The following is a 16,036-nucleotide window of genomic DNA, read 5'->3' as shown; positions in this document are numbered from 1 at the left end:
GGACGGAAGCAATTCACACATTTTTGAGATCCAAGAAGGCCTGGGAAGTTTTTAAAATTCGACCTGGTCAAGGGGGTACAGTACTTGAATCACTCTAATTCGTGAACTCATACAGTCAACATCAAAAATAAAACAAAAAGTTTACTTCTGAAAATCAAAAAAGAGAAAACAAAAGTGAAAACATGTTGACTGTTCAATTGATCATGCAATCCGGAAAGGTTAGTAAACGTGAGGATATAACTTTTCATAATCGTGACCAAGTGTTCTTTTCCAGTCATTGGTTACGAAGCTCCCAATCTCAGCTACCGTATACGAGCTAAAGGCTGAGCTTCAGAGCCTTCTCAATATTGAGCCGGAAACATTGGAGATTTCTGCATCTGATGTAACGTGTGCCGATTCAGATCTTTTAATAGAAGTTGCTGGTCTAGGCAAAAACAAACAAATTAAGCCGGTTGTGTCTTGCTATGAAGGCAACAATTTTGTGGGCTTGATACTATTTTCCCTTGGGGGCGAGGATTTCGCCGATCCATTAGTCGATAATTCGGTGTCAGACTCAAGTATCGAAGATAGTGAATCTTCCGTCATTGAGCTATCCTCGGGATCTAGTGGCGGATCCGTCCAGCCATCCACTATTGATTGCAAGCGAGGTATTAAACGAAAAGCCCAAGGACATGAAATAACCATAGAGACTAAACGGTAAGTATTAGGAATAGAAAATCAAAATTCAGTGACTGAATATTCCGTCTTTTGAAAATAGGATCAAATATGTTCTCGAATCCAGTGAGGAGAGTCTAGAAAACCACTCGTATGGAGATATGCAGGAGGCATGCGATATGGGAGGCTGCGGAATAAAGTCCCGACCACGCCCGGTTAAACATTAAATCGAAATGGAACCTGATGTTATAAATGGTCAGCGGCCCCCGTACGTTAACATTCTTCCAGAGAACAGGCCGTTTGTCGTGGTTATATCTTCCTCAGAATGTGAGAAAAACTTTTGCGACCTGTTGGAAGAGTTCTTTGGAATTTTTAAGGATTTCAGAAATGTTCGCTGTTTGGATTTCAATGAGGTGACTCCAGACACTGAGTACAATGGGCGGCTGTACATTGCAGCGGCCAATGAGGATACGATGGACTGGGTGGCGGGCAACGTATGCTCCATGGAGACATATCAGGCCACCAGTCTCATAGACTTCCTACACCTGACACCGGCCAGAGTTACATGGCCAAAGGTCGAGAAGTGTTTCCAAGCAATTTTCGAGCTTCTGGAACAGCAGAATGCTGATATTACGACGGAGAAGTGGGCCGTGGTGAGCCGCAAAGATGCAGCCCCCATAATGACAGATATTTGTCCAAATGAACAGCTTGAGATCTGGATGGATGCAGAGAGTGTGGACATCATCAAGGAAAGATGCAACAGCCTCAAATTTTGTTTTTGGATTATCAAATTTGAGTTTTGCGATTATAACACGCTTTTATATTTTTATTTTATGCAATATATATTTTGAAATGTTAAAAAAAAGGTTACAATTGCGGCAGTCTCATTTGTCTGCCGATTATTCTGACTGGCAACGATAGTTTGTCGTAATAGAAAAATAATGTTGCTTTACTAACGAAACGTTGATTGGTGAATTTTGTCATCAAAGTTTATTATGCCAAAAGTATCCATGTCCTTGTTTCACATCTACTTTGTATCGGCACTCTTTTGACTTGGTTAAGGCTGGAACAGAAATACGTAAACAGGGATAAACAAAACTTCCCAATAATCAATATTGCACGATCTAAAATATTACGTTTCGAATTAAATTCATCTATAAACCAGAGGGATGGGGCGTCAAAGTTTGTATACCCTTGCAACTTTTTTGGTAACTCTTTCCTTACCTATAGCCATCAAAATGGAAAAACGTTTTATCTAAAAAGGCTAAAGTTTGCGAAAGAACGGCCTAAAATCTTAGCATAGGAAATAACGAAGATATTGATCAAAGTCACTGTTTACCACCGATTGTTCCTATGGGAGCTATATGATATAGTCGCCCGATCTTAGTTTGATTCGGCACAGTCATTAATGGTTATATTAAACTGAGAAATAACAAATTTTTATGACATTTGCGTAGAAAGTAACGAATTTACTTGGGTTCTATTCAAAAATCTCTTAGTTTTTCAACTATTTTAACGAAAATTGCTAATAATTCACTGATTAAAAAGAGACAGAAAGATTTGGCAATTTCATACTGCTAAGTTTATTTTCGAAAATATCTAGTACTCTCAGCTGGACGGAAGCAATTCACACATTTTTGAGATCCAAGAAGGCCTGGGATGTTTGTAAAATTCGACCTGGTCAAGGGGGTACAGTACTTGAATCATTCTAATTCGTGAACTCATACAGTCAACATCAAAAATAAAACAAAAAGTTTACTTCTGAAATCAAAAAAGAGAAAAACAAAAGTGAAAACATGTTGACTGTTCAATTGATCATGCAATCCGGAAAGGTTAGTAAACGTGAGGATATAACTTTTCATAATCGTGACCAAGTGTTCTTTTCCAGCCATTGGTTACGAAGCTCCCAATCTCAGCTACCGTATACGAGCAAAAGGCTGAGCTTCAGAGCCTTCTCAATATTGAGCCGGAAACATTGGAGATTTCTGCATCTGATGTAACGTGTGCCGATTCAGATCTTTTAATAGAAGTTGCTGGTCTAGGCAAAAACAAACAAATTAAGCCGGTTGTGTCTTGCTATGAAGGCAACAATTTTGTGGGCTTGATACTATTTTCCCTTGGGGGCGAGGATTTCGCCGATCCATTAGTCGATAATTCGGTGTCAGACTCAAGTATCGAAGATAGTGAATCTTCCGTCATTGAGCTATCCTCGGGATCTAGTGGCGGATCCGTCCAGCCATCCACTATTTATTGCAAGCGAGGTATTAAACGAAAAGCCCAAGGACATGAAATAAACATAGAGACTAACCGGTAAGTATTAGGAATAGAAAATCAAAATTCAGTGACTGAATATTCCGTCTTTTGAAAATAGGATCAAATATGTTCTCGAATCCAGTGAGGAGAGTCTAGAAAACCACTCGTATGGAGATATGCAGGAGGCATGCGATATGGGAGGCTGCGGAATAAAGTCCCGACCCGGTTAAACATGAAATCGAAATGGAACCTGATGTTATAAATGGTCAGCGGCCCCCGTATGTTAACATTTTTCCAGAGAACAGGCCGTTTGTCGTGGTTATATCTTCCTCAGAATGTGAGAAAAACTTTTGCGACCTGTTGGAAGAGTTCTTTGGAATTTTTAAGGATTTCAGAAATGTTCGCTGTTTGGATTTCAATGAGGTGACTCCAGACACTGAGTACAATGGGCGGCTGTACATTGCAGCGGCCAATGAGGATACGATGGACTGGGTGGCGGGCAACGTATGCTCCATGGAGACATATCAGGCCACCAGTCTCATAGACTTCCTACACCTGACACCGGCCAGAGTTACATGGCCAAAGGTCGAGAAGTGTTTCCAAGCAATTTTCGAGCTTCTGGAACAGCAGAATGCTGATATTACGACGGAGAAGTGGGCCGTGGTGAGCCGCAAAGATACAGCCCCCATAGTGACAGATATTTGTCCAAATGAACAGCTTGAGATCTGGATGGATGCAGAGAGTGTGGACATCATCAAGGAAAGATGCAACAGCCTCAAATTTTGTTTTTGGATTATCAAATTTGAGTTTTGCGATTAGAACACGCTTTTATATTTTTATTCTAACATGTAAGAAGGAAGCATTTCCGACCATATAAAGTATATATATTCCTGATCAGCACGACGAGACGAGTTTAAATAGCCATGTCCGTCCGTCCGTCCGTCTGGATCAACGCAAACTCCTCCTAGACCGTTGGAGCTACAGAGCTGAAATTTTACATGTAGGCTTGTATATACTGCAGGCGTTGTATATCTCGGATTCAGCCGGATCGGATCTTTATATCATATAGCTCCCATACAAATGGCAAAGTCACGAACAGTGACTTTTCTTTTCTTAATCGTTATTTTCTGAGCTATTGTCATGAAATTTAATATTGGTAAGTAAATTACACATATAAACGACTATGCCAAATTAGATCAAGATCAGGTGACTATATCATATAGCTCCCATAGGAACGATCTTTTGAAAACAGTGACTTTTGTCAATAACTTCGTCACTTTGACGTGATTGCTTTCAAATTAAACATTTGTTAGTTTAATATATCTTTTAATGACTGTGCCAAATTTGATAAAGATCGGGTTACTATATCATATAGCTCCCATAGGAACGATCGGTGGAAAACAGTGACTTTGATCAATATCTTAGTTTTTTCCTATGCTAAGATTGTTGGCCGTTCTTTAGCAAACATTAGCCTTTTTAGCTTGAACATTTTTCCACTTTGATGGCTATAGGTAAGGAAAGAGTTACCATAAAAGTTGCAAGGGTGTTTGTGGAGGGGCGGAAGGACCCGAATAAGCCTGAAGTGATTGGCGGGTGCCAATTTCTGCAGGGGTCTGGTGAGTGAGTAATGCAATTAAAACGCGCGAGAACTTCGTTTAAGATTAATTCTGGTTTATTTCTATTTATGTTACATGTTAGATGTCCCGACACACACGAGAATGTTTCGGGTTGAAAAAAAGGTATATTATCGAAAGCAATGAAAGAACGGGTGTTCGGGTTAGATGTTCGTACTGGATTGAATATGGCGATTTACAGGAGAACCCTTCGTCACCCTCCTCAGAATGACCGAATTCGGTTTTGGAAAAAACCCTACCCCTCACTCTCTGCTGTTCACCCGGTGGCGTGAACACACCGCCCCCCTTGCAACAAGTTGCAATTGCCTCGCTGGACATGTCTAAGGATGGGGGATGGCAGCGTTCTGGATCGCCAAGACACGGGTGGAGATGGAGGGGGAACTTTGGATGCAGATGGAGTAGGCGGCAAGATGGCTGATGACCTCTGGATAGAAGTCCGAATGAAAGGCGGGTGCCTTTCGGGTCTTTGCTCTTTGGGTTGGATGTAGGCGACAGAGCTGTCGATGTGCAAGAGCGTGTGGTGTTGCTTGCCACATCGATGGCATCCTGCTGTGCTCCTGCAGGAACCATTGGAATGCTCATGAGCCAAACAGTTCGGGCAGTATCCGTTGCTCAAGACTACCCGTAGCCTGTCGTCAGCTCGTAGTCCTCGAAACGGTCGGCACTGACGGAGCGCGTGTGCCCCTTGACAAACGCGGCACCTGAAGCAATTAGAACTGCGTTCTAAATCGGATGGTGCTGCTGTCCTTAGAGACATCTTCGGCCTGCTGGAGGAGGTGGACCGAGACCTTCTGGATTTTCCAGTAACGGATCCACAGAGAACCCATCCGAACATCGTCTCGATCCCCACGAAGGAATCACCAACATTCTTGATGATTCGTTCCCCAAGGATAGTGGGAAGGAGCTCGGCTCCAAGCACCAAATCCACAGGAGCCCTTTGGTGAAATTGCGGATCAGCGAGCGGAAGGTCAAGCGAATCCTGCTTCACCTTATTCGGGACGGCGCGGGACGGAAGTGCTTCAGCTACACTAGGCAGCACCACGGCGACTGCTTGGAACCGTCGCAGCGGTTCGTCAGGAGGAGAAATCTGTAAGCGGCACACTTTGTCGCCGCTACCAGCATCGCATTGCCCAATGCCGCGAATGCTAGTTGATACTTTGCAGCTTGGAGGATTAATCAATTCAAACATTCTTTGGGAAATAAAGGACGCTTCGGATCCCATATCAATCAAAGCGCGGATTTGAAACTGCTGGCCACGATGATGAATAGTTACCCTTGCAGTACCCAGGAGGCCAGTGTTGCGAGTGGAGGCGAAGTAACTTCCCACGTTTACATGAGGGCTGCTGGAAGAATCGGAGGACGCAGGATTCGAAATTATACAAGCATCAGGTGCTGAACTCTCTTGTACTTGAGCGGAAAAGGCCTGAGCTCGTGCCGTAGGTTTTCGGCTTACGGATGGAAAGGTCTGACCGCTAGAGCTTGGTTGAAGGACATCTGTGGCCTCTAGTACACGGTGGCGTTCAGTTAGGAATCGATTAAGGTCGTCCCAGGATGAGACGGCGGTCTTATTTGGAACGGACTGTTCCCACAACAGAAGGGTGGATTTGGGCATTTTGCTCGTACAGATTGCTATGAGAAGGATATCCCAATTGTCTGTACGAGCTCCGGAAAGCTCAAGACCGGTTAAGCAACCTTGAATTGAGGTCTGCAATTCTCTCAACGCTTTGCCAGACTCTTGCGTTACAGCTGGGATCTGTAGAAGCTGCTTGGCTTGGCTCATAATCAATAATCGATTATTTTCGTATCGCGCAGTGAGGTTATCCCACGCGGACTGGAACCCTTCATTGGTCATGGGTGACCTAGAAACAATGGCTCTGGCTTCACCGCGAGTTTTGCAACTTAAGTGGTAAAGTTTCTCCACTTGTGTTAGGCTTGGATTATGGATAAAAATCGCGGTAACCAAATCACGGAATGTAGGCCAAGCCTGGCTGTCTCCGTTAAAGATTTCGACTTCGCACGGGGGAACTGTGTGGCTTTGATGGGTGGAATCGACGGAGAGCCTGACTGGTGGGGGAGCCATTTTTGTGGACAACTGCTCGATTCGCTCTCCAAACAAAGTCCCGCCTCGCACATATACCATATAACAATAATCATGTTTAGCTTTAATTGTAGCTATGTGCTTCGGACTATCGTCGTTCTTTTGAGCCGTCAAGGCTTTATAGCATCGTGAAAACTCTGCCTCGACTTTTGCCCAAAGTGACTTAAGCTGGTCTAAGTGTATTTTAATAGAGACGAGTGGCACATCGTCAGCTAAAGCCTGGGCCTCGCGAGCCTCGAACGCCGTTAATGCCTCGCACACGGCAACAAAGTCGGAAAGAGACATCGTAGAGTGTCCTCTGGGCTATTACGAATCGAATGGCAACAAACGTGGACTTAGAGCTCTCAAGCGAGGAGATCGAAACGAAGCTGTAAGTGGACTGTATAATTTAAGGATAGAGGAGGAGTGAGAAGGAGAAATGTCTCCTCTTTTTAATGACCACAGAAATGTCTCCTCTTTTTAATGACCACAATGAATAAGCAAAGATCGCATAAATGAAATTAGAAGGATTTATAATTTTCCTCGCAGTTGTGGGAATAATTATAAGGATATATAATCACTTGGATATTAAAATTTATACAATGTGGAAAAATGTTAAAATTTATAAGAGTATTTAAAAATATGGAAAAATTGAGATCAGTAGGATTGGGAGTGCCGATAACTTTTCAACGAAGGGAAAAAAAAAACTTGGAATTAATTCATTAAACGGACAAGATCAATTTCATGGATCTGTGAGGAAAAGATCAAAATGCACCAAGACAAGCAAAAATATTAATTCCATATAAATAAAAGGTTTTTATTTTTCTTTAGAAAATAGTTTGCGAATTAAATTCAATCAGTCGATTGAAATATTTTTGCACAATACGAAAATCACGAAGGAAAATATGGATGTCGTGACCGAGTCACGGCTTGGCTCAAGTGTCAGCACTGATGAGACTTGAGTGTCAGCACTGATCGGGAGTCAGCTGTTCTGCCGTGTTTTATGTTTTGTGAATTTAATTAATTGTAAATTGTAAAATCACGATTTCCTGCTTTAATTATGTAGGTTTCGAATTATTAAATTGCGGAAAGCCAATCGGAGTGGCTGCAATTAATTTTGTGTGGGTGAATTCAAATTGTATGTGGACATATGTATGTATGTATGTACATATGAGAGTGGTTACCGCGGCAAATATTAAATTGTATGTACATATGTATGTATGTATGGATGTAAAAATTATTTGACATAAATAATTTATGCCGATGGACTAATGATCAGCCCGGGAAGTGTACTTTACACTTTAAGTAAAGGTAAGTGGTACTTTATAAATTCATTCTCGATTATTAAACACCTTTACTTGCAGGTTAGAAAACAGCTGTTTTTACATGTATGTATGTATGTATGTATATGTGTGTATATACATACATATGTATTGCTATGCAATTGGACTTTTGTCGTGGTTATTGCAATTGGGTGTCCATCTTAGGTGCTGGTTCTTTTTCTTCACCAGGCTGGCGGAATGGGTTCTTATGGACAGCGTCAGGTGCTGAAGGCGGCAAGACTGATCCCGACTGACATACTGGTTTGTTGCTATGCTGAGAGTCAGAAGTATCCTTGGACGTAGCGGGCGTTTCTGCAGGAACCAATTGATCTATAAGAGCGTTAGGCTGCGTGTGGTCATCCGCCAATAGCGATGGCTGAATTATAGACTTGACGGGACTGTGGGGCTTATCGAAAGGGGGCAACTGTAACAGATAACCTCCACAACGTATAGAAGTTCCTATGTTCCGGAGGAAATCCACTCCCAGAATAAGAGGGTCCATCATCGATGGCATAGCTAACAATGTCACATGTACGGTCTGTGCCCCGAGACTGATGCTTGAGAGAACTTTTGATCGCTGCACGAGTATTATCGGCAAGGTCGGGAACGGAGCGAAGTGCTGAAGAGCCACTTCCTCGTTTATGAAACTCTTGTTCGCTCCAGAATCCAAGGTAGCTACCATTGGTTTACTTTTGACGAAGACATGGGGTTGGATGCGGTCTTTCTTTAGGAGGAGGGGGTTACTTGGCTGAAGTCCTGGTCTAGTCCCTCCGCCTGGCCCAGATTGAGACGGACGTTTGGCTCGTTTCCCGAACGACGGCAACATTCGATAGTACGTACCCCCCTTCGTCCGCATTGCCAACAAAACAACACACGGGGCTTCGTACATTCTCGTGCGATGTGACCAGCTTCCGCATATTTGCGGCAAGCTGTGCTGGTATCCACGAGTACTTCAGAGAGTTGACATATCGCAGTCCCGTTTAGGCTGGAAGCTATATGATCCAAGGGCTTATTTTGAACGGCGTTGCTCCTTTTCCAAGAATGCGCTGAGTCATCGCTGCCTTGCTCCAATCGGATTGTCTCATAATTTACCACCAATTTAGTTAAGCCGGGTAACGTTTGTAAATTATTTCGTCGGGTATACAGCTTGTAGTCTGGTAATAGACTTTCGTAGATCCTGTCGAGTTCCTGTAACGTCGAGTAATTAGCTCTCTTCATTACGGTCTTCTAGATACTCGTTGTATGGTTCCTGATGGCGTTGCTTTCGAGCGCGTATGCTCAAAATAGCGTGGGGGTAGAAAGAACTCTAAGAATTCGGACTTGAAGTCGACCCATGTCATCTCCGGATAGCCGCTGGTTTGCCACCAGCTTTCGACCCGTCCGGTCAATAGGATGGCTATCATCGGAGGTAGTGTCTCCAAACTCAGACGGTAAGTCGCGGCTCGAGCCTCTATTTGCTCTATGAAATAGATAGGGTCGGTAGATCCGCTAAAGGCAATTCCCCATTTAGTTATACGTTCCACGATCGAGGCATAGCTCCCAGTAGTACGGCCCACCATAGATTCATGGACTCGACTCCGCTCACTGGGTTCGATGTTAATCTTTGAGCCAGGCATGCCGAAAGGCGTCGGAGAACCGGAACGAGAACCAGAACGCGATTCCGAACGATAGTTGGTGTCTTGTGGCACCGGTAGTTGAGAAATGATCCCTTCGGGAGTAGGCGACGGTGCTCTGAACTGTGGCTTTACATCTAATTTCTTGTCCCCGGCACTAAATTGGGCTTCGATTTCTGCGAGTCGACTCAATACCTCAGGATGATGATCCTCCCTTGAGGCGAACTCACGGAACCGATTTCTTAAGTCTTCCACTATTCCACCGGTGTCTAATCCGAATTCGTCACAAAGGACTTCCAATTCGGCTTTGCGACGAACCCCCATTGCTAGTATGTTAGTGAAGACTCGGAGTCGTAGTATAAGTGATAAACCGCTAAAGGATCTCGGAGTTCGCCCAGTAGGCTACGCGATACTGATTGAAGATGGCTACGGTAAACCGATAGACTATGATGTGGATATGCAATTTGACCAATGCGTATATGTATATATTTTATTTAATTTTTAATAAATTCTGCAAGGGAGGGGTCAGAAAATATAAAAAATGTATATATGTTTGTTCAAAGAAGAGTAAGAAACGGTGACTGGTAAAGGAGGATTATCGCCGCCGGGGAACTTTCGAGGTGGTTTTTGGTTTAAATATTTTGAACAAAATCTTTGCAATGGTTCAAATGTATATAAGAAAGGTCTTGCCTGTTGGTAGAATTGTTTATTTGAAATAGGTAAATCCTTGAATGTAGAATATAGTTATTGGGGACGTGATTGATTCTCCCTCGATGTTGTCCAAAGAAAATAAAAGGTTACTCCGATTACTGTTTAGAATATCCTTGAGAAATAGTGGTCCTTGCTGCCGAATTTCCTGATGTCCTTTGCATTAATCTCCGTTGTGTCCTTGAAGCTTAGTTCAGCCTGACGATGAATGTCCTTGTCCTATGTCCTTGTTGATCCTTGTCCAGTCGTTGGTCCTTGTCCAGTTGTTAATCCTTGTATTGTTGAGTAGTCCTGATAATGATCCTTGTCCAGTTGCTATCCTTCCGGATTGAAGCAATTTTCCTTCCGATGTTTTCTTGTTGAGTTCCAAACACTGACTGACCTTGCCAGTGCGTATGCTTGGTTTTAAACGGCCCCTTGTGCTTTATTCTTCTGTCTCCTTTACTCTGCTGCTGCTTCTTTGGGTGAGAGTGATGGATTTTTAGGTTACCCATGCCCAGGTCCCGTTCAACTCGTAATGCGGTAGGTTACAACCTCACTAATGGCTCTCTGAGAGAGGCTCCTAGACTCGTTCTATCTGCTTCTGGTAACTTAAATTTATAGATAAGATATAGGGTTAAACTTATTAGTGTAATTATAAATGTTGTAGTAGTTATGATATTAAATATTTTGTTATACGCAGTTTTTTCGGAAATGATTTGTTTAGCTTGGATATAAGAGATTGGTTCTAGTTTTGTTACATTGTTGGTTACATAAATATTCTGGGTATAATCCTGCAATGTATTTATTATTGATATCTCATTCAACTGCATAGCACAGTCGTATATTTTTATTATATTATTTCCTTCTATGAATATTTTATTTTGGTTACAATTTTGTTTTAAGTTTGTTTTGGGCAAGTTCCAAGTTACGATAGTATTGGGTTCTACATAACTAATTGAATTGGTTTTGAACATCTTTGTGTATTTGCATTCTGCTGGTTTTTGTGTAATAATGCCAACTATACACTCATTTATTTCTTGTTTTTTGGTTTATTTTGCATAAATTTTATTATTTTTCTATATTTATGTTAAATATTTCTTGATGGTTTAAAAGTTTTGGATTAAATATTCCTAGTCTTGTCAACTGCATTCCTAACTCTATGTCTTCTATGTATTCTGTAAAATGCTCTAAGTTGAACATTAGTATATTTAATGTTTTGTCTGCATCCTGTTGAATAGTAAGATTATTTAGGAGTTCTATATTTTTGTTGACTGCTTCAATGATATGATTAAGTTCATTATCTTGGGCGCTATTTGCTGATAGATTATCTATTTTTTGTTCAAGTTCTTCTTTATCGTATTGGTCTAAGGTGCCGAAAAGATATTTATGTGCTGTGCCTATTATAATACTACTTATGTTAATAAGTCCTTAATTTCTTTTTATTATTTTTATGCCGTTCATTTCGCGATTTAATTTTTCGACTAAATACCGAATGTGGACTATGTTCTTATATGGTTCTGACTGCTCAACCAAGTTGTTTTAAGTGGTTAAGTACTGCAAGGGTAACTATTCATCATCGTGGCCAGCAGTTTCAAATCCGCGCTTTGATTGATATGGGATCCGAAGTGTCCTTTATTTCCCAAAGAATGTTTGAATTGATTAATCCTCCAAGCTGCAAAGTATCAACTAGCATTCGCGACATTGGGCAATGCGATGCTGGTAGCGGCGACAAAGTGTGCCGCTTACAGATTTCTCCTCCTGACGAACCGCTGCGACGGTTCCAAGCAGTCGCCGTGGTGCTGCCTAGTGTAGCTGAAGCACTTCCGTCCCGCGCCGTCCCGAATAAGGTGAAGCAGGACTCGCTTGACCTTCCGCTCGCTGATCCGCAATTTCACCAAAGAGCTCCCGTGGATTTGGTGCTTGGAGCCGAGCTCCTTCCCACTATCCTTGGGGAACGAATCATCAAGAATGTTGGTGATTCCTTCGTGGGGATCGAGACGATGTTCGGATGGGTTCTCTGTGGATCCGTTACTGGAAAATCCAGAAGGTCTCGGTCCACTTCCTCCAGCAGGCCGAAGATGTCTCTAAGGACAGCAGCACCATCCGATTTAGAACGCAGTTCTAATTGCTTCAGGTGCCGCGTTTGTCAAGGGGCACACGCGCTCCGTCAGTGCCGACAGTTTCGAGGACTACGAGCTGACGACAGGCTACGGGTAGTCTTGAGCAACGGATACTGCCCGAACTGTTTGGCTCATGAGCATTCCAATGGTTCCTGCAGGAGCACAGCAGGATGCCATCGATGTGGCAAGCAACACCACACGCTCTTGCACATCGACAGCTCTGTCGCCTACATCCAACCCAAAGAGCAAAGACCCGAAAGGCACTCGCCTTTCATTCGGACTTCTATCCAGAGGTCATCAGCCATCGTGCCGCCTACTCCATTTGCATCCAAAGTTCCCCCTCCATGTCCACCCGTGTCTTGGCGATCCAGAACGCTGCCATCCCCCATCCTTAGACATGTCCAGCGAGGCAATTGCAACTTGTTGCAAGGGGGGCGGTATGTTCACGCCACCGGGTGAACAGCAGAGAGTGAGGGGTAGGGTTTTTTCCAAAACCGAATTCGGTCATACTGAGGAGGGTGACGAAGGGTTCTCCTGTAAATCGCCATATTCAATCCAGTACGAACATCTAACCCGAACACCCGTTCTTTCATTGCTTTCGATAATATACCTGTTTTCAACCCGAAACATTCTCGTGTGTGTCGGGACATCTAACATACCCCTGCAGAAATTGGCACCCGCCAATCACTTCAGGCTTATTCGGGTCCTTCCGCCCCTCCACAGACAGGGACAATTCATGTAAAACGGGATTGTCAAGAGCTGAGTCACTTGATTGTACAAAAGTTTCATTCTTAATTTGTGTAATAATTATTTTTTTTGATATTGACTTAAATTTATAGATAAGATATAGGGTCAAACTTATTAGTGTAATTATAAATGTTGTAGTAGTTATGATATTAAATATTTTGTTATACGCAGTTTTTTCGGAAATGATTTGTTTAGCTTGGATATAAGAGATTGGTTTTAGTTTTGTTACATTGTTGGTTACATAAATATTCTGGGTATAATCCTGCTATGTATTTATTATTGATATCTCATTCAACTGCATAGTACAGTCTTATATTTTTATTATATTATTTCCTTCTATGAATATTTTATTTTGGTTACAATTTTGTTTTAAGTTTGTTTTGGGCAAGTTCCAAGTTACGATAGTATTGGGTTCTACATAACTAATTGAATTGGTTTTGAACATCTTTGTGTATTTGCATTCTGCTGGTTTTTGTGTAATAATGCCAAATATACACTCATTTATTTCTTGTTTTTTGGTTGATTTTGGATAAATTTTATTATTTTGAATATAGTGTCTTGAATGTTTTCTGTTAAAATGTTATTATTTTCATCTGGGTAGGATATAATTTTGAATAGCGATGTTTTAGATATTTGTCTAGGTATATGCGAAATTATTAATATTTCATTTGTGTCTGATTTTAACCAAGTAGATGTTTTTATGTTTAAGAGTTTTTCTATATTTATGTTAAATATTTCTTGATGGTTTAAAAGTTTTGGATTAAATATTCCTAGTCTTGTCAACTGCATTCCTAACTCTATGTCTTCTATGTATTCTGTAAAATGCTCTAAGTTGAACATTAGTATATTTAATGTTTTGTCTGCATCCTGTTGAATAGTAAGATTATTTAGGAGTTCTATATTTTTGTTGACTGCTTTAATGATATGATTAAGTTCATTATCTTGGGCGCTATTTGCTGATAGATTATCAATTTTTTGTTCAAGTTCTTCTTTATCGTATTGGTCTAAGGTGCCGAAAAGATATTTACGTGCTGTGCCTATTATGTTAATAAGTCCTTAATTTCTTTTTATTATTTTTATGCCGTTCATTTCGCGATTTAATTTTTCGACTAAATACTGAATGTGGACTATGTTCTTATATGGTTCTGACTGCTCAACCAAGTTGTTTTAAGTGGTTTGTATGTTGGTTAAATTTACAGTTAAATAATGATATTCGAAATCTAAGGGTAAATCCATGGTTCCTGTTTTGAATACAAGATATCCATTAGGTGCCTTTATGGGATTAATTTCAATGCTTTGATTATGCGTCGAGTGTACCATTGATAAGAGTAGAAATAGTAATGTTGGTATCTCTGAAATTAATTAGTATATTTACTTTGATGAGTTTTCTTTTTCTTTTTGAATTTCGATTTGTAGTGTGTTGTTTGTCTACCTCGGTTTGTGTCAATATAATGTTTGTCGTCAACTTGGGTAATTTCACCTGTTTTCTTAAAGGCTGTTGTCGTTTTCGATCTAACTAAAGGGGCTTGTTTATACTCTGTATTTATTTCAAAATCGTTCCTATTTTCATTTAATTTATCAATTTGTTTTGCTTTGTTAGCTTGTGTATTATAAAGAGGTGTGCCTGCGTAAATAAAGATATCTGCTGGTGCTCTGTTTGTCGTTAGATGTTTAGTTTTATGGTTATATGTGTAAAGGATAGTTTCAAATTTAGTTTGTTTGTCTTCTATACTAGATTCTGAATTAATAACTTCTAGCTTTTCGTTTACAGTCCTGTGGAATCTTTCCACGTCTGAAACACCATTTTTGCTCGATGTTATACTTATATTAACGTTTTCTGATTGTAGCCAATTTTGAAGTGCTATGCAAATGAAAGCGGAGTCTTTATCTGCTTTGATTTCTAACGGTTTACCCATATCGTTAATTTAATTTTTGTGATTGCCCTTTTTGTTTCAAGCTAATCTCGACTTTTAACTTCGACTAAAGTTGCGTACTTTGAATAAATATTTATACTAGATAAAAATATGGCTGAATAATTAAGTTCATGTTGGTTTATATTCTACTACCATAAGAAATAGGTCTATGGTCCTATGAGAGGAAAGCACCTAAAGCTATATTGCTAGCATCAGCGGTTAGCATTCAGCATTCGTGTGTACTCGTAATGACCATGTTTAGTTGAAAATGCGATTTTTTCGATTGATTTATGGTCCATTTGGATTTGATGGAATCCCTTGGGAAGGTCAATGGTTGTAAAATATTGACATTTTCCAAGTTTGTCTAATATTTCATCCAGTACTGGTATTGGGAACTTGTCATCGACAGTAATCTCATTTAGACTACGATAGTCGATTACTAGGCGGAACTTTTGTTCCTTGGATGCGTCGTCTTTTTTAGGTACGATCCAGATTGGTGAACAATTGGGCGATTTCGATTTCCGAATGATTCCCTGTTCTTTCATTTCATTTCATAAATGATCAAGTCTAAATTCGTTTTTTTCCTCGATACCGTTATTTATTTCATGTGCGAATGCTTCATATTCGAACTCTGGGGGAGGATAAGGTATTGATTCTTCTTTTCCTTCTTTATTGGTGTATTTGAAATAGAATTTGTGATTTGATAATGCTACACTATTTTCTTCGTAATTAATAACGGCCTGACATGCTTTGAGATATTTTCTACCTAATAGTATGTCATATGTTGATGAAAATTTATTGCAATAAAATTTTTGATGGTTGGGGCAAAGTTTGCTTGGTGCAAAAGATACGCTTTTGTTAAGCTCAATTATTCCTTTTATTGTTTGAACATTTAAATTTTCTGATGTTTCTGGAAAGTTGAAATAATTTTCGTTGATAATATTTATTGAAGAGCCTGTATCTATAACGCACTTTAAAGGAATGTTATTGATTTTTAGTTGGACATAGGGATT

At 40.7% G+C, this 16,036-nt stretch overlaps 1 protein-coding gene across 2 annotated transcripts; it reads left to right on the top strand.

The window, feature by feature from the left end:
* Window positions 1-194: 194 nt before the first annotated feature.
* On the top strand, window positions 195-3,178 carry LOC124461972. Of its 2 annotated transcripts, none has more exons than XM_047013372.1 (3): window positions 195-218; window positions 2,543-2,964; window positions 3,026-3,178. In XM_047013372.1, exons 1-3 carry the CDS (start codon window positions 204-206, stop codon window positions 3,135-3,137), a joined length of 549 nt encoding a protein of 182 aa, XP_046869328.1. In that variant the 5' UTR covers window positions 195-203; the 3' UTR covers window positions 3,138-3,178. The 2 variants fall into 2 exon arrangements, with proteins under 2 accessions (XP_046869328.1, XP_046869327.1); XM_047013371.1 differs by lacking the exon at window positions 195-218 and adding an exon at window positions 2,464-2,486.
* The last annotated feature ends 12,858 nt before the right edge of the window (window positions 3,179-16,036 follow it).

This window comes from Drosophila willistoni, unplaced genomic scaffold (assembly GCF_018902025.1).
Source record: "Drosophila willistoni isolate 14030-0811.24 unplaced genomic scaffold, UCI_dwil_1.1 Seg783, whole genome shotgun sequence".
NCBI lineage: Eukaryota > Metazoa > Arthropoda > Insecta > Diptera > Drosophilidae > Drosophila > Drosophila willistoni.
Note: the sequence above shows the minus strand (reverse complement) of the source record. Positions and strands in the feature narration are given on the sequence as shown.